General features: G+C 44.6%; 1 protein-coding gene across 14 annotated transcripts; it reads left to right on the top strand.

The window, feature by feature from the left end:
* Positions 1 to 2,591: 2,591 nt before the first annotated feature.
* Positions 2,592 to 16,955, top strand: RPD1 (Ubiquitin carboxyl-terminal hydrolase family protein). Of its 14 annotated transcripts, none has more exons than XM_087521404.1 (9): positions 2,592 to 4,477; positions 7,195 to 8,893; positions 9,013 to 9,066; positions 12,823 to 12,969; positions 13,081 to 13,146; positions 14,706 to 14,832; positions 15,102 to 15,202; positions 15,270 to 15,419; positions 15,502 to 16,951. In XM_087521404.1, exon 1 carries the CDS (start codon positions 2,607 to 2,609, stop codon positions 4,122 to 4,124), a length of 1,518 nt encoding a protein of 505 aa, XP_087377530.1. In that variant the 5' UTR covers positions 2,592 to 2,606; the 3' UTR covers positions 4,125 to 4,477; positions 7,195 to 8,893; positions 9,013 to 9,066; positions 12,823 to 12,969; positions 13,081 to 13,146; positions 14,706 to 14,832; positions 15,102 to 15,202; positions 15,270 to 15,419; positions 15,502 to 16,951. The 14 variants fall into 14 exon arrangements, with proteins under 14 accessions (XP_087377530.1, XP_087377532.1, XP_087377534.1 ...); XM_087521406.1 differs by having other exon boundaries at positions 15,283 to 15,419; positions 15,502 to 16,950; XM_087521408.1 differs by having other exon boundaries at positions 7,195 to 7,401; positions 8,613 to 8,696; positions 8,776 to 8,893; positions 14,706 to 15,419; positions 15,502 to 16,904.
* The last annotated feature ends 7,671 nt before the right edge of the window (positions 16,956 to 24,626 follow it).

Consider the following 24,626-nt stretch of genomic DNA (forward strand, 5'->3'; position numbering starts at 1 on the left):
TGTTCACTGGGTTTTATGGTACAACAAACTATACCTGGCATATCTCGGGCCGGGCCAAAAAAAGCCCGGTGCTAAAAACCCAGGCCCGAGCTTGGCCCGGCCATCGGGCCCGAGCCTGAGAAAGCCCGACACGCCCGGTCGGCCCGGCCCGACCATGGCTAAAAATGCATTTTGTGCAGACCTGAGTCCGGCCCGACCTGCCCGTCGGGCTCAGTTTCCAGGCCCGATGGCACACTCGGGCTCAACCCCGCCCGTGATTTTTGGGCCGTCCGGGGCGGGCTGTCCATGGCCAGGTCTACAACTAACTAGTCCAAAATCTGACGTGTCAACGGCCCTGCTATGAGATCCGTGCAACCATATCAGACGGTAGGGGGGGGGGGGACTCGCCCGCATCAGCTTCCTTGCTGACGGTCGCCAGGTATAATTCCAGTTATGTTTTGTTTTCTCCGATGTACCTGCTCTTCTCAAATGAGAAACACTGCTAATTAGACACCATATGTGGGAAGCATTATTTTAGAATGTAACAACATTAGGGAAATGTTCAGCCTATGCCAACCTAAGTTTACCTCTTCCATATTTCGAGCAAATATCCAGAAGTGCTCTGGTCAAATTTTTCATGAAATGTACCGGGTGCAATGGCTTGTAAAAACACAACATCAACAAGGTGGCATGCCAATGTTGACATCCCTGAAATGAAGGCTACATTGGAAGGCATCGTCCACACTTCAGATCATTCCGGAAAGGAGTTTAAAACTTGGAACATTGTTCACTTTAGATTTATTTGTTCTTAGTTTTAACTTTTTTTTTGAGTATCCGTTGATCATTTTTGGCACGCTGAAACTCTGCATGGGTGATATGTATGCCTTATCAGATCGAGCTACAACTATGAAGTGGAAATCGAGGGCAAATGGAAGGAACTGAGGCAACTATTAAAAGTCTCGCTGGGTTAGATCCTGCTGATACTATGGTGAATTGGTGATGCAGCAAAGTTGCAAAAAGTATCTTCCAGCCCTGCATGCTTTTGACTACAGCTGATTGATACTTTTATATCATTGTAGAATCAATACCACGTAATCACTCTATTTCTAAATATAAGCCTTTTAGGGATTTTAATACGCACTACATTCGGATGTATAGACATATTTTAGAGTGTAGATTCACTCATTTGCTATGTATGTAGTTCATATTGAAAACTCTAAAATAGCTAGTATTTAGAAACGGAGGGAGTATAAGCGAAGGACAAAAAATATTGAAGTAGTCTCCACCAATGACTGGTGGTGTATGAGTTGAAAAGTTTGTTGGAAGAAGTTGAAAGTAGACGAAAGTGGTGTACATCAATGTCCTACATGTCCTGATACAGCACCATGGCCAAGGTACTCTCCTGCTACATTATGTTCTAAAACATTTTTCTTTTGTCATCAGGTATAGAATACTAATGCGTACAATAGATATACACTGACGAACAAGTGAATCCAGTATATCTTTTTTTCCGGTGTATATCTATTTTTTATAGAAAAGGTAATCCTCCTTTTCTTAAAAAAAATATACACCGAGGAACAAGCGAATCCAGTATTTGCATTCTTTGGAGCACAAGGCCACATAATATGCAAAAAGTGTTGATTGTGTTGTTTCCCATGCGGCAGGACGGACTGGGTATACCGCCTGAGAGAAGAAATTTATTGTGACAGTAACTCCAAATGACAGATCGTTGGATGCTGAGTACTACTCCCTTTGTCCCAAAATATAAGAACGTTTTTAACACTAAAAGTTCTTATATTCCGGGACAGAGGGAGTATTTTCAAGTGCAAGCAACAGAGCATCTGCAGAGTGAAGCACCACTGCCTCCGCTTGAAGCAAAACAGCTGATGAAAATACACTTGTGGCTCCATCGTATCCCTAACATACCCCACAAGAAAATGCACTGTTGGAGTTAGAACAGAATAAGGTACAGAGAATTAAATTATATTTTCATACATTGCATCGGTCCAAAAATTTAGTGAACCATTTTTAGACATCGGACGACATGGCCCCTTCCAAGGAAAAAGAGGAGGTCTGCAACTGGGGAAACTGATGACCTAACCGCAGATTCCAAATCAAAGAAAGCGTTACCACAATTTAATTACAACCAGTAATGGAATACCTGAATGTTTACAATACTGACAAGATGTTACTGAATAATATGCACATCTGTTGTAAAAGAGTTGTTCCCTCTAAAAAGTGATAAATAAAAAAGAGGCCTAACGTCCATAAGGAGTACAGCGCATTTCAAGTCTATCATACCCCACTGATTGAAAATGCCGCTGCCTGCTTTGTAAACATGTATCGTCCCCTTCTGAACTGAGTACATTGTTCTTTTGTGCTATCTCAAACCGAGGTGCTTTTGGCTGTAATAAGATCTCTCTGCTCACTCGACAGCTTGGTGAATCCAATGTTTACCCATTATTTCTTTGTGTTCAGCTAGATCACCATAATATGGTCGCGAGTATCCACGACATGTGAGAAAAGTTGCCAATAAATTTTAAGTATGAAAACAAAAGCTGCCAGAGTTGCAAATGATAGTTCAACTGGTTAGAATGCACTGGCCAGCGGAAAGAAAAAAAGAAAACATGAAAACTGCGTCGCGATTCGTGTCTCGTGCGCATCCGACGGCTTGCCTCTTTCACCCGCGTTTGCTACCACTCGGCCTCTCTCTTCCGCCGGCCGCCGCCAAAACCAATCCCCAAACAACGATGCTCCGCCGCATCGCCGCCCTACGGCCGCCGCCGCCGCGCGCGGTGGCGGCGGCGCTCGTCGGAGGGGCCGACTCAGGCTACTCCTCCAAGTCCACCTCCCTCCCCCAGAAGCAGCAGCGCGTCCGCGACCACGCCTTCGACGGCATCATGGAGGTGCAGAAGCGCGTCCGCCGCTTCCTCGCGCTCCACGCGCTGCTCCTCTACGCCGCCACCCCCACCGCGCCCTCGGGCAAATTCTCCGCCGGGGGCAGCGGCGCGGTCTCTGTGCCCTTCTCCCGCCTCGGCGCCCTCTCGCGCCGCCAGCTCCGCCTCGCGCCCCTCGACGCTGGCAACTTCATGCTGCGCCACCCGCACGCCTTCCACCTCTTCCTCCACCCGGTCCACCGCATCCTCCACGTGCGCCTCACCCCGCGCGCCTCCGCTGCGCTGCGCCTCGAGGCCGACGCCATCGCCTCCCTGCGCCCCGGCGCCGTCCTCCGCCTCCGCAAGCTGCTCCTCCTCGCGCCCCCGCACCACCGCCTCCGGCTGGAGCACATCCGTCTCCTCCGCCGCGACTTCGGCCTCCCCGACGACTTCGCCGACTCCGTCATCCTGTCCAATCCCGCTCTGTTCCGCCTCACGCCTGACGGGTTCGTCGAGTTTGTGCCCTCCCCTGACGACCCACCCGACCTCACCGTCGCCGCCGTCGAGCGCTCCCGGGAGCGCCACTACCGCGAGCACCGTGCTCCCGGCGCTGGCGAGGAGGACGCGCGCTTCGCGTTCCCCACCCGCTTTCCGCCGGGCTTTAAGATTGGCAAGTATTTCCGCATTGCAGTTTGGAAGTGGCAGCGCCTCCCCTACGCTTCCCCGTATGCGGACGTCTCTGGCCACGACCTGCGCTCACTTGAGGCACAACGCCGCATGGAGAAGCGCGCTGTCGCTGCTGTCCATGAGCTGCTCTCTCTCACCGTCGACAAGCGTACCACGCTCGAGCGTCTCGCGCTCTTCCGTGACGCCCTTGGTGTGCCGAAGAAGATTAAAGAGTTCTTGCTTAAGTATCAGGGGATATTTTACATATCAACAAGAGGAAACCAGGGGAAGCTGCACACTGTGTTCCTCAGGGAGGCATACTATAAAGGGGAGCTTTTAGATTCCAATGAGATACATGACGCAAGGCGGAAGCTGGAGGAGCTGCTCTTGATGAGCCGAGAGAAGGCGAATTTGGATCGGATGTTCACCAGCATGGGCCGTGGATGGGATGAGCTTGGTGGTGGTCGTTGTGGAGGAGCAGAATTAAGGGAGAAGTTTCTTGGGGATGCAGGTGGCAGAAAGAGGAAAGTTGGCGCTGACGATGAGGACGATGGTGCCGATAGTGGGGAGGACTCGGGAGTTGAATCACTCTACATCGACTGAGGAACAGAATCATACAACGGCACTGAATGTCATATAGTGTAGCCTGAGTTCTGAATCTGGCATGGGAACCATATTGGAAGATTGATTTATCATGCTAGCATCTACACCATGGTGTAGTGATCTTGATTGATAAGAGAGTGTTGTATTCTGAGGTGAAAATTTGAGTGAGAGGTCTCGTCCTAAACTTGCGGACACTATGGATTGGGGAAGTTATCACCCTCAATGCTGCCATGCATCTGCACTAGGATGGTTGATGGAATTTTCATTTGCTCAGCATTATGTGAAGGGACAAAGACACAAGCAAGAGAACTCCTTTCTGCCCCCAAGCTAATTTGATCAGTGTCTTTTGACTTGTGAGTAACTCTGGATCTATTTCACTCATTGCTCCCATGGAAAACTGTTTGTGTTATGGATGGAATATCACCATAGCAACATTCTGTCAGTCAGTTCTATGTTTTGCAACATATTGTAACCAAACAATTGATACTGTAATCGGTTAGATGATCTGCAAATAAAATCAGAAATGCTGACGGGGCGTCAGAAAAATCCCAGTGCTTTGGTGTGTTTTTGTGTTTTTTGGTCAGTGCTTGAACACATGTTTTTGCAGCAGGGGAGTTGAGAGCTATGCATTCAGCCACTTTTTTCCCATTTTCAGTTGAGACGATAAGCAACTTCGTTGTAGGTTCTCTTTTTAGTTTTTTTTAATGTAATTCAGTGGTGATGGTTCAATAGTATAGTTCGGAGAAAATTATATCGTCTTAAATATCAATTTTGACGAAGCAGGCGAAGAAGGCCGCAAAGCGAGCTGTTGGTGAAGCAAGGGGTCGGGCATATGAGGACCTCTACCAACGGTTAGGCACGAAGGAAGGTGAAAGGGACATCTATAAGATGGCCAAGATCCGAGAGAGGAAGACGAGGGATATTGGCCAAGTCAAATGCATCAAGGACGGAGCAGGCCAACTCTTGGTGAAGGACGAGGAGATTAAGCATAGATGGCGGGAGTACTTCGACAAGCTGTTCAATGGGGAGAATGAGAATTCTACCATTGAACTGGACGACTCCTTTGATGAGACCAACATGCGTTTTGTGCGGCGAATCCAGGAGTCTGAGGTCAAGGAGGCTTTAAAAAGGATGAAAGGAGGCAAGGCGATGGGCCCTGATTGTATCCCCATTGAGGTGTGGAAAGGTCTCGGGGACATAGCGATAGTATGGCTAACCAAGCTTTTCAACCTCATTTTTCGGGCAAACAAGATGCCAGAAGAATGGAGACGGAGTATATTAGTACCAATCTTCAAGAACAAGGGGGATGTTCAGAGTTGTACTAATTACCGTGGAATTAAGCTGATGAGCCATACAATGAAGCTATGGGGGAGAGTCATTGAGCACCGGTTAAGAAGAATGACAAGCGTGACCAAAAATCAGTTTGGTTTCATGCCTGGGAGGTCGACCATGGAAGCCATTTTCTTGGTACGACAACTTATGGAGAGATATAGGGAGCAAAAGAAGGACTTGCATATGGTGTTCATTGACTTGGAGAAGGCCTATGATAAGATACCGCGGAATGTCATGTGGTGGGCCTTGGAGAAACACAAAGTCCCAGCAAAGTACATTACCCTCATCAAGGACATGTACGATAATGTTGTGACAAGTGTTCGAACAAGTGATGTCGACACTGATGATTTCCCGATTAAGATAGGACTGCATCAGGGGTCAGCTTTGAGCCCTTATCTTTTTGCATTGGTGATGGATGAGGTCACAAGGGATATACAAGGAGATATCCCATGGTGTATGCTCTTTGCGGATGATGTGGTGCTAGTTGACGATAGTCGGACGGGGGTAAATAGGAAGTTAGAGTTATGGAGACAAACCTTGGAATCGAAAGGGTTTAGGCTTAGTAGAACTAAAACCGAGTACATGATGTGCGGTTTCAGTACTACTAGGTGTGAGGAGGAGGTTAGCCTTGATGGCCAGGTGGTACCTCAGAAGGACACCTTTCGGTATTTGGGGTCAATGCTGCAGGAGGATGGGGGTATTGATGAAGATGTGAACCATCGAATCAAAGTCGGATGGATGAAGTGGCGCCAAGCTTCTGGCATTCTCTGTGACAAGAGAGTGCCACAAAAGCTAAAAGGCAAGTTCTACAGGACGGCGGTTCGACCCGCAATGTTGTATGGCGCTGAGTGTTGGCTGACTAAAAGGCGACATGTTCAACAGTTAGGTGTGGCGGAGATGCGTATGTTGAGATGGATGTGTGGCCACACGAGGAAGGATCGAGTCCGGAATGATGATATACAAGATAGAGTTGGGGTAGCACCAATTGAAGAGAAGCTTGTCCAACATCGTCTGAGATGGTTTGGGCATATTCAGCGCAGGCCTCCAGAAGCTCCGGTGCATAGTGGACGGCTAAAGCGTGCGGAGAATGTCAAGAGAGGGCGGGGTAGACCGAATTTGACATGGGAGGAGTCCGTTAAGAGAGACCTGAAGGATTGGAGTATCACCAAAGAGCTAGCTATGGACAGGGGTGCGTGGAAGCTTGCTATCCATGTGCCAGAGCCATGAGTTGTTGTTAAATATCAATTTTGACGGGCCACTTATGATGTATGTTCAACAATTCAGTATTATATTTTCTCTGAAACAATTCGTTTCCTATTAGTTTTCCTCTTGCGTTGTTCATTTTGTTCAGGCATCAAATTTGTTGGTATGCTCCGCCTAGTCATTCTTAGTTCTAGTCAATCTAGATTATCATTGGTTACAGTCTGTTTTAGTCAGAATTAGCTTTTTTTACTTAGTTCTAGCCATACTAGATACTAGATGTGCTCTGCTTATTTCCTATCTAGTTCTAGTTCAGACCAGATGAAAAAAGGGAATGAACAATGTTTCCAGATCTCCTATGCTTAGTCATACATAGTTCTGGTCAGACTATATCATCTTAAGTTTTGCAGTTTGTACTAGTTAGACTAGTAGTACATTAGAAGCTATCTTCAGTCTGCCTGACAGATATCCAAACTTAGGTGGAATTCTAGTCTTGTTCAGTATCTATATTTAATATATATTTTTGGTTTCTATCTAGGATTGTCCAGATTTGAATCACAATTCAAAACCATAACAGATAATAACTTGTCAGTATTGGTGTTATCTGATAAACTGTTCGAATGGAGGGGCGCTGGGATCAAGGGGGCGCTCCTGCTGTCTCCGGTCAGCATGATGGCCCCCCTATGGTCGAGTTGCCTTCTCCGTTATCGGCGGCCGGAGCTGCGCTGCGTGAGATGGAAGCCCCGTAATTTTCCTTTCCCTTTCTTTTTTCCCAGTAGTTCCTGCTGACCGGGGTGGTCTTTCTATGTATGCTGAACCATGTAACTGTACTTTTCGCTCCTACCTTAATATAAATGAAAGCAGCGCTGTTGCTCTTTGTAAATAAAAAAGTTCAGATAGTCGACTCAGCAGTTAATGTTCAGAGAGCATGCATCATTGTTCTGTTCATTCTTTCAGATGATATTATCTTATTTGGTATCTTTTCAATTTCTTTCTTTACTCTTTCTGGTCCAAGCGTGAGTTACGTAACACTAGACAGTCCTGCATTATTTAGCCAGTCTATTTAATGCATTGTATTTTTCTTTCTCAGTCCCAGTATGTCAGTTTAATTCATCTATCATTTGGTTTATCAGTAAAATTTCTTTAGTCATCAGTATTTTTGTTGCTTTATTATTTTCTGGATTTCATTGTCTCATTGTTACTTAAGTACTTGAGTCTTCAGACTCATTCTTTGAAATTCAGTTTATTGATCTTCAGTGCACATGTTTATTCATTATTTCAGTAAGGCCCTTCTCACTGGTCAGATTTTCATTTTTCAAGCTCCTACTTATCAGTCATTCCTGAGTCTATCAGGTTTCTTCATTTTTTATTTCTTTCCTTCAGTATATATGTCCTCAGTTTTCTTCAGTTTCGGATTTCTGTATTTGGTCCTTAAATTTTAAAATCACTCATTCTCCAGTCTTTCAGTCTTACCTTCTCAGTCATCTTCAATATTCATTGAACATCAAGGCTATGCGATCAGGTCAGGTTTGGGCAAAGGTTTTTCCAGTGTTCGTTTTTTGCGTTCTGTCGCTATCTAGGATTATTCAGATTTTCCCTTTTTTTTAGATAACATCGCCACAACTTTGTCATTATTATTGTTCCTCACATGAGGATTTGGTTTTTCAGTTTCGTCAATAGTTTCAGTGTTAGGTGTCATTTTCATCAGTTTCCTCAGTAGTTTCAGTGTTCGGTGTCATTTTCTTCAGTTTCGTCAAAAGTTTCAGTGCTAGGTGTCATTTTCTTCAGTTGTGTGAGTTACCACATAGGTAGGTTAGTTAGCTAGTTTAGCATGTTTTCAGACAGTTTTCAGTCTATCTACATCTCTCATTTCAGTACTTTAGTCTTCATTTTATTTCTTCACAATAATTTCTTTTTCAGCCCTTCTTTTGCCAGTTTTTATTTCTTCCTTTCCAGATCGGATCAGATACACGCTAGAAATGGATTAAATGGGGGTGTCGGTGTCGTCGAATCCTACCACGATCAGATACATGCTTGAAAGTCAGAGATACAACTCTTACAGCAAAATCATTTTTGTGGGTCTGCGCCAATAACCCGCTGAAATCCGTGTCGGTTCTAGTGACTGTAGCAGCAAGAAGGAGCTGCCTGTTTGCGGGGTGGGGTCTCAAGACTGAGCTTTTTGGGCTTGAAGGTTAGGTCAATTTTTGGGCATTCAGTTCAGTTCAATTATGGCTAAGGTTTGCTCTGCCTCTCTTTTTTGTGTTTTTCCGCAACGTTCTAAGAGCTTTACTTTTGTCATACAACGGAGTAGGGCCCTGTGGATCCTCTTATTTCTTTGAATTTTGTCTTTTTGTAGGAGATCATCGTGCCCCTCAGCGTGGATTGATTAACACTTCAAAGGAAGAACCAGGTACCCCTGTTTTCAATTATGTTTTTAGTTTGTGTCATCTTCATGTCAGTAAAATTCAGTTTTCCTTTCAGTCTTCTTCTTAGTCTCAAGTTTTGGTACCCTTGGTTTGAGTGTTGCTTGAATGATGATTTGCTTCTTCAGTTTCAGTAGTTTAAATGTTATTAGGGTTCATTTTCTTCAGTTTTGTCAGTAGTTTCAGTTTTAGGTGTCATTTTCTTCAGTTTCGTCAGTAGTTTCAGTTTTAGGTGTCATCCTTGTCACATGGGATGGGAGAGCAAGCCCAGGGTTTATCCTTGTCTGTCCAGTCAAGCACTTCTACCAGAGGTGCAGGGCTCGCCGAAAACGTCTAAGGTCCAAGACTCCCAACCCAAGAGACATGCCTCACGCAGCATCAGGTTTGGCTCGCCAAAGGAAGTTTCTCCACAGCTTGCTGACTTGTTTGATGGCCCAGTTGTCAAGCTTGAAAGTGAAATGAGGTATACCGGATAGCCGAGAGGACCGAGTTGACGTATAAGGCGAGGATCACTTGAATGCAGCTTAACACGCCATCGTTGCAGCATGGATGCCAACTTATTAAGGGTGGGCTGGACGTCAGCACGAGTGATATTCTTGAATTGCAGGGCAAAACCAAGTATTTGCAAGGAAATTGACCGATGGCAACTTGAAATTTTTGCAGCAGCTGTTGGAGGTTAATATCTTCACATGGAATGAGAAGACGTTCTTCTGCACATTGGCCTTCCCGGAAGCAGATCCGAGGAGCAGGATTTGCTTGGTGGTTTCAGTGTCAGCGGTAGTTGGGGAGACGAATAGAGCTGTGTCGTCAGCGTAAAGGCTGACCCTGAGCTGAGGAGCCAGACGAAGGTTTGTTGAGAGCTCCAACAGAACATGCCTTTGCAAATAACCAGTGTAGAGGTGCAATTGCAATCGTGAATAGCATGTGGGAGAGTGGGTCTCCCTGTCTTAGCCCCCTTTTGTGGCGGAATTGCAGACCCAGTTCTCCGTTGACCAAAATCCTACAGGGGGCAGACGATCAGCGCAGAGCAATTAGATCACACCAGTGCTGACTAAAACCCAGCCTAGACATATGTTCAAGCAAGTAACTCCAGGACACATTATCAAAAGCTCCTGCAATATCCAATTTGAGCAGCAATGCCGGGTCCTTATTCTTCCGCAGCTTTCGAAGAGCATTCCTGACATAAAGAAAAGATTAGATTTGGCGTCACCGGCGCGCAGCAACTGGATATGGGACCGCTGCCGGATGCACACCTGCTGCACAGCAGCCAGCCCAAGCAGCTTAGTCCGAAGAAAAACTCGAAGACCCAACTCAGCAATGTGAGATCACAGCTGTCCTGTGCATGGTCCAGTGCCAAAGTAACCTGCTCAGCCACGAGTGACAGAAGACAAATATTCCCAATTTTGCTTCTACTCCAGCGGCCCAAACACTTCGCAAGTCTTGTCGGCTTGAAGTTGAGCCTCCACATCGCATCACCCCGTGGCCGCGGCGATCGCCGGACGTGAGGAATAGGAGGGTAACGCCACTTGTGGATAGTGGCCACCTAAGAAATCGGGAATTCAGAGAGAGCAACAGCGAGACAGAGGTAGACGAAGACAGCAGGCTTAGTTTCTGTTTCTGTTCGATGGTCTCTCTTGGTGCCTCCTGTGTTATTTAATCCTTCCTCCAAAGCTTGATCAACTGGTCCTGCAGTGGCAGACCTAGACCTTGACCCATGGGGGTGCCAACCTTACACCCACAATAAAAATGTCATGTATAACCATAAAAAAAATGTCAGTTTAGTATTTTATAATCCTATAATACACATAGTATTATACTAACCAGTACTCCCTCCGTCCCATAATATAAGATGGAGTACTACATAAAAAAAGATTTGCATTTTTGGAGGGGGTGCCACGGCACCCCACTGGATCCGCCACTGTGGGCCGGGCCACGTACATCAGCCCAAAATGCAAGTGCAGTCCAGGTGATATGTAGGGTGTTACATCCCCATGGGGCACAGGAACTTTCCAAGATCTGCTGACCAGATCAGAGAAGTCCAAACCCGTTGTGTTTATTTTTGCGGGCCTGTTTATATATAACTTGGTTGTTTAGAGGGGACATACATCCTGGTCTTTGATGGATCATACATTCGGGTGTCAGATGAACATACAACTGTCAGGTTTTAATTGGTTGTAAAATCTGGATGAAGCTGAATTCATTTTCAGTGAAACGAGAAATAGACATTCCCAATAAATGCTGTCATTTGCATCCCCTTTTAGTATGGGCAGTCAAAGATTTTTTTGAAAGTTAAATAATTGAAGAAAAGGCACTATCTTGTGCATCAAACAAAGGCGAAGGTGTTTTTTCACGATTGAACACCAGTTTAAATAATACTCCCCCCCTTCATAAATAGATGATGTTTTGGACAGGAGCAGTGGGCACAATATGCAATATGTAACTTTGATGTTAATTTCATTAGAGAAATTTTAAGGAAAACTATAAATTTATCATATTATGAAAGTATTTTTCATGAGAATTTCTACTATAGCATTATCACCCGACCAATCTGAATATATGTTAGTAATATTCAAGGTTTCAGCAGTCTGACTGCACGGTTTCTAGGACATCATCTATTTACAAACGGAGGCACTTGCTTATATGAACTATTTGTTGTAACATGGAATTTGCTCCCTGCAATAATTTAATGCCTTGCATGTTATGACTTTTGACTGAGTGATTTGAGGTAATGTTAATCTTAGGGCAAAGAACGATTAGTTAGAAATAATCCTTGTAAAGATAAAATATCTACTTTAAGGGTCTAGTGTATACAGGGTTTATCCCAATAACCATATTTATTCTATAAAGGGGATCCTTGACTCTTTGGATCCATTCATATGTGTACTTATGGCCTGTCTGTGTGTCAGGGATTGGGCTGTTAGTTTAGGCCTTAATTGTTACCTAAGATACTGAGGTTCTGCAAGGTTTATCCGACTAACATTCTTTCACTATTCTGCACTCATGCTGTTTGTTCCAAGTCCGGAGGGATAGCTGACTGTAGAATAGGACCTACAACCCATGCAACCTTGGAATTGCTACATAATTCTGAGCAGCTCTCTAACTCTAGTATCAGATTCGGAGGAAGAATACTGCTTTGGGTGATTAATTGGCCATTAGCTACTTATGCCAGTGTTTTTTCTTCTTTCTGTAGATCAGCCAATGCAGGGTACCGTTAGTTACTTATGCAATGATAATTCAACTGTAGTTTGTAGCTTCGGGCTTGTCAAAAAGCAGAAACTGGCTACTCTAGGAGTAGGACAGTAGGATTGTTTCTGTTAAATTGCACTCTGTCACTGCAGAGCAACTATATCAGCTTAACCGATCTTTCAGAACATTGCTCTCAAGTTCTGAATATCTACAGTCCATGGACTAACAAAAATGATTGATTTACTTTCCTGTTCAGAAAAGCGCAAAACAGCAATTGTGCATATGTGTATGTGGCATTACTGCTGTCTGTTCTCCATGTCGATGCAATGAGCCAAGGTTGTACATATTAAAAGAACAACAGACAGTGCAAAAGGCACTGTTGAAAATACAAAACAACTATATACCATGATGGGTTCTTCTTTCAGTCTAGAACAGAATGATGAAGGTTCTTGTAGCGCTGTAGTCGGCCCATGGCAACTGGGCTGATATGTCTTCTGTTGTCACTGTCCTGCCTGTGCACCCTGAACAAGTGAACATGCTAAACTGACCCTGTGTAGGAGGATCTATTCATCTGCATATCTGTTGAAGGCTCTGAAGTGCAACTAACAAATTATTGCAAAGCCATCAGTTGGTGCATGATGTCATCCACTATTTGCAGATTATATGTCAACTATTTACTGCCGCCCCGCAGATGTTTTAATTTAGTAAGTGATGGCGTACGATTTTGGATTTACTTTGTATTGTTGACAGGGTCTGTTTTCAAAGTTCTTGTACTGCTATTTCTTAAGCATGGAACATGTCCCAATTTGATGCAGTTTGATCCAAGTTCTGAACTGACTTCCTGTCAGCTTGCCACTCGAGATTGTCAGCCCTTCCAAATAGTAAGTGTTTGATCTTCTAGTAGTAACAATAATATTGTCTTGCATATAACACCAGAGAGCGCTTGTTCCGTTTTCATTTGGCCTTCTAGTGCGATGGTATTTACTATGCTTGCATTTGCTATGTGCTTGTTAACCTAGGTACTTTAATAAGCTGGGATTCTGTTAGGATTATTTGACTAATATCGTTTAACTATCTCCCGGTCATGCTGTTTGTTCCAAGTCTGAAGGGATAGCTGACCCAAGAATAGGACCTGCAACCCATGCAACCAGGAATTGTAGTGGTTTAGCATCTTACCTGACCTGAGGCTACGTAATCCTGAGCAAATCTAACCTTAGTATGAGATTCACTGAGAGGAAGAATATTGCTTTTTGGTGATTAATTGGATGGGCCTTTTTCTTTCTGTATAATCAACAACCTATACCATTAGTTACATATGCAATGATAATTCAACTGTAGTTTGTAGCTCCAGGCTTGTCAAAAGGCAGAAATTGGCTGCCGTACGAGTGTTTCTGTTGAGTTGCAGTCTATGACTGGTGAGCAACCATACCAGCCTAATCACCTCAACTGATCTTTCACAGGACATTGCCTCAAGTTGACATGTACAGTCCTTGGACTAACGAAAATGATTGTTTCGTTTTCCTGTTTAGAAAGCGTGCAAAATAGCAAATGTGCACATGGGTATGGGGCCTTACTGCTCTCTGGTCTCCGTGTCGATGCAGAAGCAAGATTGTACATATTAAAAGAACAATCAACAACCAGTAGAAAAGGCACTGTTGAAAATACGGAACAATTATATGCCCTGACGACTTCTTCTTTCAGTCTAGAACGGATGATGAAGGTTCTTGTAGCGCTGTAGTCGGCCTTATTCGGCCATGGCAGATGGATGGTCTTGTGCTGTCACTGTCGTGCATGTGCACTATATGCCGAACAGATGAACGTGCTGAACTTAACTGACCCTGTCTAGGTTCTGTTCCTCTGAATATCTGTTGAAGGCTCTGAAATGCAATTTACAAATTATTGCAGATCCACTAGTTGGTACCCGATATCATCTACAGTTACAATGCCTGACATTGTCTGCAAAAGATGCCGTCGTCTTTTGGTTACTCTGTGCTGCCCTGCAGATGTTTTAACTTTCGTAAATAATGGCTGTTCAGTTATGGATTTTTTTTGTATTGTTGATCGGGTCTACTTTCAAAGTTTTGCACCAGCACCACTGTTTGAGCATGGAACAGGTCCCGATTTTATACGGGTTGATCCGAGTTCTGAAGTCTGAACTGACTTGCTGTCAGCTTGCCACTTGAGACTGTCATCCCTTACTTCCAAATAGCAAGTGCTTGATCCTCTAGTAGTGGTACTAATATTGTCTTGCATGTATCACCAGAGAGTGCTTGTCAGCTTTCACTTGGCCTTCTCGTGTGATGGAGCTTATTAATTCTGCTTGTGCTTGCCATCTACTCTTCTGTCCTTTTTTTTTTCTTTCTGAAAATCTGTTTGTTTGCTAGTGTTGTTAGATGCTTTGTAGTTAATGATCTGTTTCGCTATCATGCACCGATGGCAGGCAGCATGGGGTTCAAGCACACCACTTTGTACATCAATCAAGCTCAAACCACATTTATGATGTGAAAGTGCCGCAGAAGACTGAAATGTACAAGATGTGTGCTCTGCTATCCAACTGACATACAGAGGTCAGTCTCGACCAGTCCAGATCCTTGACAACTAAGCATTTATACCAACTTTTCCAACTTTGCTTTCAGTTCTGTACCCATTTGCCCTCTATTTCCCCTTCAGTCCCTTCTGTCTTTACTTCTTTGGGGGAAAGCACTAGAATTAGCTTCACTTTTACGTGCCAAAGACGTATATATATACCCTGGTATCTAATTGGTTTCTTCTAAAACATCATGCCGTGTCTTGTTGTCTCGAGTTGAGCTAACTGTGCTTCCTGAATGGTACACAGCAAGGAGGGGCGTGATATGCTTTTTACGCTGCGTATTTGATCGATCTGGAGATAATCTCAATGAATGCTGCCTGCATTAGCTTGATTTTCTTGGCCTACAGGTTGGTGGCACTGCAAAAGCAGAGTTAGGCAGGTCTGATTACTAAAGTGTGCTAATTTGTGGTTAAGGGTGTCGCGTTAGGCACGTCGGTCTGGGTCTGGTGCGGTCGAGATTAATTGCCATTGCTATCAAGCCTTTCCAATTAGGTGGGTTGGGTTGATCCAGGGCCGTGTTTGGTTCAGGCAAATCCATCATTGGAGGCTATTAATTGGCATTAGGTGTGTATCACTAAACCCCTGACTGTTATGGCTCATCTCACCTTTGCTGGGTTTTGCCTGTTCAGTTGTGAAATGAATGCAGATTCTTCTGATGGGCAGGCCTTGATCTGTGGGAAGGGGAAGGAGGCCAGCTCTGTAATGCTTGCTCCAAGGTCGGTCAGTCAAGGTCTTGAAGAGTCTGACGTCGAATGCACCGTGCCACGGCTAAAATGGCGTCATTGCGGTGCTCGGAAATCTTTGTTCGATTCAGGTCTCCTGCAAATGTCATCGGTGTTTGGTTCCAGAAGACCGAAGTTGCCGGCGACGAATCCGTCGGGTCTGTTGCATCTTACACCGGACTATATCACCGGTTTTTCTTGAACCTCTTGGTTGATAACCGTCAAGATCAAGCCGTGAGGTGCTTCACGGACACGAGTATATGCCATAGACCCCCTCAACAGAAAAGAGAGTATATTCCAAAGTCTTCCTCGGAAGTCTTGATGCTGTCTGGTCCAAAGATCAACTGTCTCGTCTCAGTCGGCTCGTCCTTGCGGCCTAGGTGCTGCATCAACAAAGCCTGACCAGTAGCCCCCTGGCTTCTGATGCATTCACGAAAGCAGTCGGTAAAACAGCTTTACTGTAACTGGCAAAAGCACGGAAGCTTGTGCTGTAACTTCCTACCATGATTATCTGTAGAAAACAGATCCAGGAAAAGGCAGATGAAGGCTGTCATTGAAGCTCCCATGCGTTTTGTGATTTTGGAGATAATTCATGTTCTTTGTAGACCTGGCCATTACGTTCAGCTACGTATAAAGGAACTGTGCTCATTACTATGAGGAATAATAAGGTGGAGACAGCCGGCTCCGATTTGGATTGCCCAGCCACCGCTCTTGTTTGGCAATACGTACACAAAGGGTGCGTTCGGACTCTCTCCGCTCCGGCGCTGCGGAGCGGCAACCCAGTTAAAATTTACGGAGTTGCTAACAGGCCGTTCCGCGTGCTCCGCTCCGCGGAGTGCTGCCGAACGGGGCCAAAGTCAGAATAACAATGCCCAAGGTTTTGGGTTCATCCAAAGTTTTACAGATCTATTGGTGGTATGTTATATTGCACGTGCAAGTGTGACGAGGTACCGATTTTTTCTCAAGTCAATAATGCATTGATGTTATAAGATATCAAATGTTAATGATTCGGGTTCCTAGTTTTGAAGGCATTGGTGCAGATTTTCTCTCTTTTGATCATGCTAAAACTTCAAGATAAGTGATTTTTTCAGAATTGGTTGGTGTGGCTCCAGGATTGAAGATATTGTTGCAATTAAATTTAGAAATAGCAGCTCTTGGTGGCTTGGTGTACCTGTATTTTCTCTCTGAAAATTCTCTAAAACAAGCATTGCAATTTGATTTTGGCCTTATGGGACATGTAGTACGTACTAGTAGTAAACTAGTAATGTTTGAGGGTTGCATGCTTCGGTGCTAAATTTGCATCAGCGGTTTGACGTTTCTTGAGTGATTATAACTTGTAGAATATGTTGTCTCAAACTGTGGAATATGAGATTTGCGTTTAGGAGCAGCCAAGGTGGTTTCTTTTTGTTGTACACCCCAGTTTGATTATTGTGTGCATCACACTGGTTCATAGTCTGGAACATTCAGTCTTGCTTGCTCTATGTTTGTTCGATGTCCAGGGGCCCAATTACAGTAAAGTTGTGGATACAGCACCTATTTCACCAATAAGAGAGAACGCAACAACAGAATTAGGGCTGGACCAAAATCTCATAACTTGCGAGCTTAATGAACAGTCAAAAGCTCGGCTCGGCCAACTCCCATGCGGTGACCCATTTTGTCTGGCTGCATCCGTTTGGGTCGAAGCGGACAGAAAATGTGGCCCAACGCGCCAACACAAACGGATGGATGTCTGTTTTTCTGTTGGCCGCGACCCATTTATGACCCAAATTTGGATCGGGTTTGCGTCGGCGTGCGACGCCCACCCTTGCCCCCCACCCCCCCTCGTCGGTGGCACAACGTCCTTTGTTTCCCCTCCCCCTTCACACTCGATCTCCCACCTTGCCGCCACCACCCAATTTTGGCTACGACGACACAACCCAGGCATGGCCGCCGCATCCACCAACTTCCCCATCGCATGAGCCGAGGCACGGCCGCCGCCGCATTCACTGAGGCACGACGTTTATGACCGCTCAATGTCATCGTCGTAGCACGAGAAGGGACGCCATCGTAGCACGAGAAGCGAAGCCTGCCAATGGTCGCCGACACAACCCACACCTCCACGCTCACCACCAGAGGGAGTGAACATCGACATGCCTGCTGCCCTTCACCGACCGCGCCTTCACCACGCCCGACTCTGTTCCCGCCCGCAAGGTGTCCGGCCTTTTGCCCACAAGGTACCATGGTTGACAGCGATGATGAGTTTTTTTGTCAGCAACAACATATGTTCGTCGGACGATTCATCGTCCGACGACGAGGACTTTGTAGTTGATGCATCGTCCGACGATGAGGACTTTGTGGTTGCTACTATGGTCGTCAATGATCACATTTCTAGGATGCAGCCAATGTTTAGGGGATCGATCCAGGGCCATGCTCCGGCCTTGAATCGTAGGCCCTGTTTGGTTCGGCTGTGGATTTCTAAAAGCGGCTGTGAAAAATCTGCTGTGAAAAAACAGTTGTGGAAAATCTGATGTAAAAAAGATGTAGGTCATTTGGCAAACCAGCTGATACAGCTTTTTCAGATTTTGACCCGCAGCGGAATCAGATTTTGGAAAGCACGTCCTGAGCTGCTTCCGCTTTTGGTTCAGATTTTGGCAGCGGATTTCTGGAATCGGATTTTGCTGGGTTCGCCTTTTGGTTCAGACTCTGCTGCGCGGCAGCGGAATCCGTCGATAAAAGCTGAACCAAACAGGGCCGTAATAGGGAGAGCGGCCATTGCCTATAATATAGCGATTATTTCCAATGCTCGTCCCCACTCTATAATGTCAAGCTTTTTCGGCGACGCTTCTGGATGGCTAGACATGTCTTCAACCATATTCGAGAGGGGGTGGTGGACTATGATGATTACTTTAGATGCAAGAATGGTGACCTTGAAAGGGTTGGCTTTTCCTCTTATCAGAAATGCACTGCAGCGCTCTGGATGCTTGCTTAAGGAATTCTCGGTGATCTTGTGGATGAGTATACCCGGATGAGTGAGTCCACATGCCTTGAATCATTGTATAGGTTCTTCAAAGCCATGGTTGCAGTGTTTGCCCCGGAGTACTTGGGAGAACCAAATGCCGCAGATACAACTCGATTGTTGGCGATCAATGAATCCAAAGGCTTTTAAAGGAATGCTTGGTAGCATAGATTGTAGGGTATACACTGGAAGTGAAAGAACTGTTCATTTGGTTGGAGGGGGTAGTATAAGAGGCATCTTAAAGCTTGCACTGTCATACTTGAAGTTGTGGCATCACAATACCTGTGGATTTGGCACTCTTTCTTCGACATTGCAGGTTCTCACAATGACATCAACACGCTTTAGCGATCTCTAGAGTTCGCACGGTTTGTAGAAGGCAACTGCCCAGAGGTTAACTTTGAGGTCAAATGCCACCACTACAACAAGGGATACTACCTAGCTAATGGTATCTATTCTCAGTGGTCTTGCGAAGACAATCTCCAGGCCGATAGGAGATAAGCGGGCTAGGTTTGCCCAAGAACAAGAGAGTGCTAGGAAGGATGTGAAGCGTGCTTTCGGTGTGCTCCAATCTCGATGGGCTATTGTTTGGTACCCTTCCGGAACATGGAGCCAATGCAAGATGTGGAATGTGATGACTGCTTGTGTGATCATGCACAACGTGATCGTAAAGGATGAGCGTGATGAAAACATTTACAACATCTATGACGAAGGGTTTGATTACCAAGGTTCATAGGACGTGGATGTCACCTAGAGGGAGGGGGGGGGGTGAATAGGTGGTTTAAAAACAATTATGGTTTAGGCTTCAACAAATATGGAATAAAGCTAGTGTTTAATTTGTTAAGCACAAAACCTAAATATACTAGGCTCAACTATGTGCACCAACAACTTATACTAAGCAAGATAAACAACCAAGTGATAGCAAGATATATAACTTCAAGCGCAAAGGCTATCACAAAGTAAGTGCACAAGTAAAGAGCTCGGGTAAGTGTATCCCGAAGTTCACGCCCTTGCAGATATACTAATCTCAGTAAGAGCGATGTGGAGGCATAATGCTCCTCAAAATGCACTAGGGTCACCGTATTCTCCTCATGCCCTCGCACAATGCAAGGTGTCATGATTCCACTAATGGACCCTTGAGGGCGGTCACCGAACCCGTAAAATGGCAACCCTTTGTGACAGTCACCGAACCCGTACAAATTGCCCGGGACAATCTCCACAACTTAATTGGAGACCCCGAAGCTTGCCCCAAGTTTTACACCACAATGATTGAGGTCTGCGACACCACCAACCATCTAGGGGGCCCAAGCACCCAACAGGCACAAGCTTCAGGGTGCGCAAACACCCAAGAGTAATAAGCTTCTCAACTTTCACTTCCACGTATCACTGTCGAGAGCTCAAACCGATGCAACTAATGCAACGGCAAGAACACCCGAAGTGCTCAAGTCCCATACTCTCAAATCCCACCAAAGCAACGAAAGCTATGGAGGAATTGAGAGGAAGAACAAGGAGAATACAAAAGAACTCCAGGATCTACATCCACAAGGTTCCCCTCGCTAAGAGGAGAGATGGATCGGTGGAGAATGTAGATCTAGATCTCCTCTCTCTTATATAGTGGGAAGAAAATCCAACCGTTATGTTTTGGAACTGCCTTAAGCGGTACTACCACTCGGGGGAGCGGTACTGCCGCTAAGTACATGGCAGTCACCGAGACCCACTAAGGACCAGCGCGGAACTAGTGTGGTAGTACTGTCGGAGCGGTAATACCGCCTTAGATAAGCGGTACTACCGCAAATTAGCCGGTGGGTAAGAGAGACTTCCATGGTAGTGTGTGCGGTACTCCAGCGGAAGTACCACACAAGTGGGACTACCGCTAGGATCAAGTGGTACAACCGTGAATTCCATAAGGGTAACAGAGAAATCCATGGTAGTGTGCGCGGTACTTTAGCGGAAGTACCACACAAGAGGTACTACTGCGAGTTCCCGAAGGTTAACAGAGATCCTCCCATTAGTAACTGTGAACACCAACGGAAGTAACGCAGAAGCGGTACTACCGCCAATTACCATAAGGAATGCCAGAACACAACAGTGGAAACAAGTAAGACCAAAACTGCCTTAACTACTGCAAACGAACTCCGAAATCAGGAAACTCAAGCTTGTCGGGTATATTAAGAACTAGCAATGGAGAAGAAATGCCAATAGGATAAGGAATAGAACCTTCCCCAAATATGAACCAATGAAATCTCCAACACCGAAAATGAAAAGACGATGCATATGAACTCCGTTTTTGATGAACTTGAGTTTGATAAGAAGACGAACGCAAACTCTAAAACCTCACATAGAGAAAAACTAAATAAGAACCAAGAAATATGATACCAAGGATGCAATGGTTTCAGATCTCTACAAACGATACGATCAAGCTACTGATGTGAGAGAACCCCTTGATAGTACGACAATCAATCCTATAATCCGGTCTCCCAACTAAACACAATGAGATTGGTAAAATAGAAAACCTACCAAGGTTACACCTTTGCGTTCCATATAGTCCACTTGAGCTAGATGATGATGACTTGTCCTCCTCAAGTTGGACTACCTTTCTTGATTGCGCTGACTCGATGAAGACTAGTGAATTGCTCCCCCATACTCCACTATGGGCGAGCCTCTCTTAGGCACATCTTCACATGTCCATTATCACCAGAATGGACGACAAGCATCAAGCATGTGATCTCTTCGTGATTCTCCGCTTGGACTTGCACATCGCAACCTTGATGACGATCATCACTTGATGTCATCCTTCATGGGTTATGTGAGATCTTCCTTTTGATTCAGACCCATGGAAACATGCCTAACCTCACAAAGAGCATGAGTTAGTACACAAAGTGTAATGGACAATCCTTACCATACAATGAGATCACTTGGTCCCACTTGGTACATCTTCTACACTTTGTGTTCTGATCAACTTGAATCCACTCTTACCACTTAGTATTGATCAACCTTATTTCATATCTTTTCTCTTCAGTAAGATGATGTTTTGAAGGTAAACATGAATGTTCACACAATCTTCTTCTTCAAGACATGCTTGCAATAGGCTCAACTCTTATATGACCAATATTTGGATAACTCCTTGAATAACACATTGGTCAACACATAATCTCCTTCTTATAACCTTGAAACCAACATATGGTCTTCAAGCAATACCTATGGACAAATCTTAAAGTATAACTAAAAAAATCATTAATCCATAAGGATTGTTATCAATTATCAAAACCAAACATGGGGGCACCATGCTCTTTCAAATGTGAAAATGTTGAGCCTGAGCATGGGTTGGTAACGTTTGTAGAGCTCACCCAATTTCATCATGAAATGCGTGATTGAGCAACTCACATTCAGGTTCAAAATGATTTGGTTGAGCATATATGGACTCACCTAGACAACCGATAGATCTATCAGATCTTTTTATTTGTATTTATGGCAATTTCAATTTCATTTGGTTGTAAACTATTTATTGTGATGTAATATGTGTCTGTTTATTTGTATTTATATGCATAGAATGTAAAATGTTGAAATTTGGGCAAATTAATGGCTGAGCGGGCCAAATGGGTTGGCCGGTTGGGCGCCCTAGCAGCAAAAACGAAGCCAAGGCCAGACGCCGCGCCTTTGGACGACCCAACGGACAAAAACTAGACCAAACGGGCATCCAATTGCGTCGGCCAGTTGGAGTTGGACTTAAGCTCGTTGTTTGCTTCTTAATGAACAAAGCCAAGCACAAGTTTCATCGCGTTAAACTTAACAAGCTTAATGAGCGAGCGACGAGTTTCACGAGCAGCTCGTTAAGCTCGTTAATACAACACAACACATATTTTTATTTTAAGCGGCACATTTCTTGGCACCTCGACCCATCTATTTCATCTAACCTAAAAAAACCAAGCCCGCATGAGACAATAACTAGCGTACCTCCTCGTGTGGTCACTGTCTTCCTTCATATAAAAACACATCAAAACTAAAGTAAAAGGGGGTAATATGTGTTAACGAGCAGTCGCGAGCGTTCGTGAGCTTAACGAGCTTATAATGAAAAGAGCCTATCAGAGTTTTTTTGCTTGTTAAGCTCAACGAGCAAAACCGAGCCTTAACATGCCGATTACCTTGTTAATCCACCCCAACTCATCAACCAATTACACTAAGAGCATGGTTAATAATACAGTCAATTGCTGGCTATATGATGTTGCCAGATCATCTATAGACAAGTTTATAGCTTACAAGTATAATAATTGGATATAAATATGTACTACTTTACTGATGCATGACCCACCAAACTCTCTCAAAAAAGTATATAGGAGCACGTGTTGTAGCTGACTGTTAATTTGTAGCCCGCTTCTTTTCTCTCTCCTTAGCCTGCCGAATCACCTTATTGTACTTGCTTTAAGTAACACATGTTGCGCTATCAGATAAAATTCATGCTGTTGGTGAAACATATACACCTCAATCTCGGGCAATCTTATAAGCTACTATAGTAATTACTCTATTTGTTTCTTTTTAACTTCGCATATAAGATTTGTCTTAAGTCAAATTTAGTGAACTTTGACCAAATTTATTATATTAATAAGTATCACATCTACAATGCTAAAAATATATAATGTAAAAGTGAATTCCATGATGCATCTAGTGATATTAATTGATATTGTGAATGATTACATTTTTTCCTATAATCTTATCAAACTTGATGAAGTTTAACCTAAGACAAAACTTATATGGGGAGTAAAAAGAAACGTAAAGAGTATGGCAGTGTCTGACAATTCAGATTTACCAACGGAAAAATAGTGTTTTCTATTAAACATCTATGCTCTTGATTAGTAGAAGACACAAATACAATGTTGATCTCACGTGAAGGCCTCCTTATATTTTGCGTCAAACTTTGACCATTGATTATAGAAATAAAATATTACACATAGGTCCTTGGAGAAATCGACGTCGTTTTCCTTCCGTACTCACCATTGACGCGCCATGAGCAATGCTTAATGCGACCTCTGAACTTTTCAAAATTGTAGTGTCACAAAATTATTTGTTTCTTTATATGTAGTAAAAGGTGTATCAGTGCTACGTACTCTCCCTGTCCCTTATTGGGACCTTCGTTTTTCTTGAGTCAACTTTAACTGCAAATTTCACCCACAATATGTTAAGTATATGGCATAAAAGTAATATCATTGGCAACTACATTTCAATACAAATTGAGCGGTACATTTTAATACAAATTTGAGCTTTGTTGGTCAAACTTCATTGTCAATTTTTTTTGAGCTAATTCATTCTCAAAATTAAACCTCAAAACACGTGTGGACCATGTAAATAGGAACAAAAATGAGCAGCTAGTATTAAATTAATTAAATAAGAGCCAGTGGAGCACATTGCGCAGTTCATCATGCTAGGTATGTCAATCAGAAGTTGATCGATGTTGATCAGTTTTCGGTGGAACTTGTTTCGGTTACCGAGTTTAGCGGTTGAAACACTATAATGCTAAGAAAAATTTCTTGGAGTCGGTGGATCTGCTAGAGTAGACCTATCTTTGATGAATTTGCTTGAATCTGTTCGCCGTTTGTCTAAACTCGTGTGTTCTTAAGTTAGACTTTTCCGATCTACGCTACTCTTCATCAATGATGCTTTACTATTTTGGTGTGTTGATCCTACGAGGTCTTAGCATGACGACTTCTCGATCGTTGACTACAACAAATTTTGCCCGACGTGCTGGCGACGTTGAAGCCCCCACCCCTCTCCCCCACATGGCCGCGGCTCCCCTGCAGGGGCTCCGGCCCGCCCAGGTCGTGATTTGGGGTCTTCTCCGGCTTGATTTGGTTCTCTCTGGCCGGCCTCCCATGACGGCCGGGTGCGCCCCTCTAGCCGCGGCCAACCCCTCTCCTCCCTGACCACCCCTCCCTTCGAGCTCCAAGCCGGCCTCTTCTGGGGGTAGCCTTGGAGGTGGCTGGTTGTGCCCCGGTGGCTATTTTGGCAGCGCGCCGACCGGGAGTTTTGACTGAGCGCGAGTCCCCTTCACCTCCCCCCTCCCCC

Source organism: Triticum urartu, chromosome 5A (genome assembly GCF_056163025.1).
Source record: "Triticum urartu cultivar PI428250 chromosome 5A, HENAU_Tu73, whole genome shotgun sequence".
Classification (NCBI taxonomy): domain Eukaryota; kingdom Viridiplantae; phylum Streptophyta; class Magnoliopsida; order Poales; family Poaceae; genus Triticum; species Triticum urartu.

Bases quoted from the DNA above. Each gene is read 5' to 3' on its own strand.
- RPD1 (XM_087521398.1), top strand. From the start codon at position 5,013: ATGGCCAAGATCCGAGAGAGGAAGACGAGGGATATTGGCCAAGTCAAA.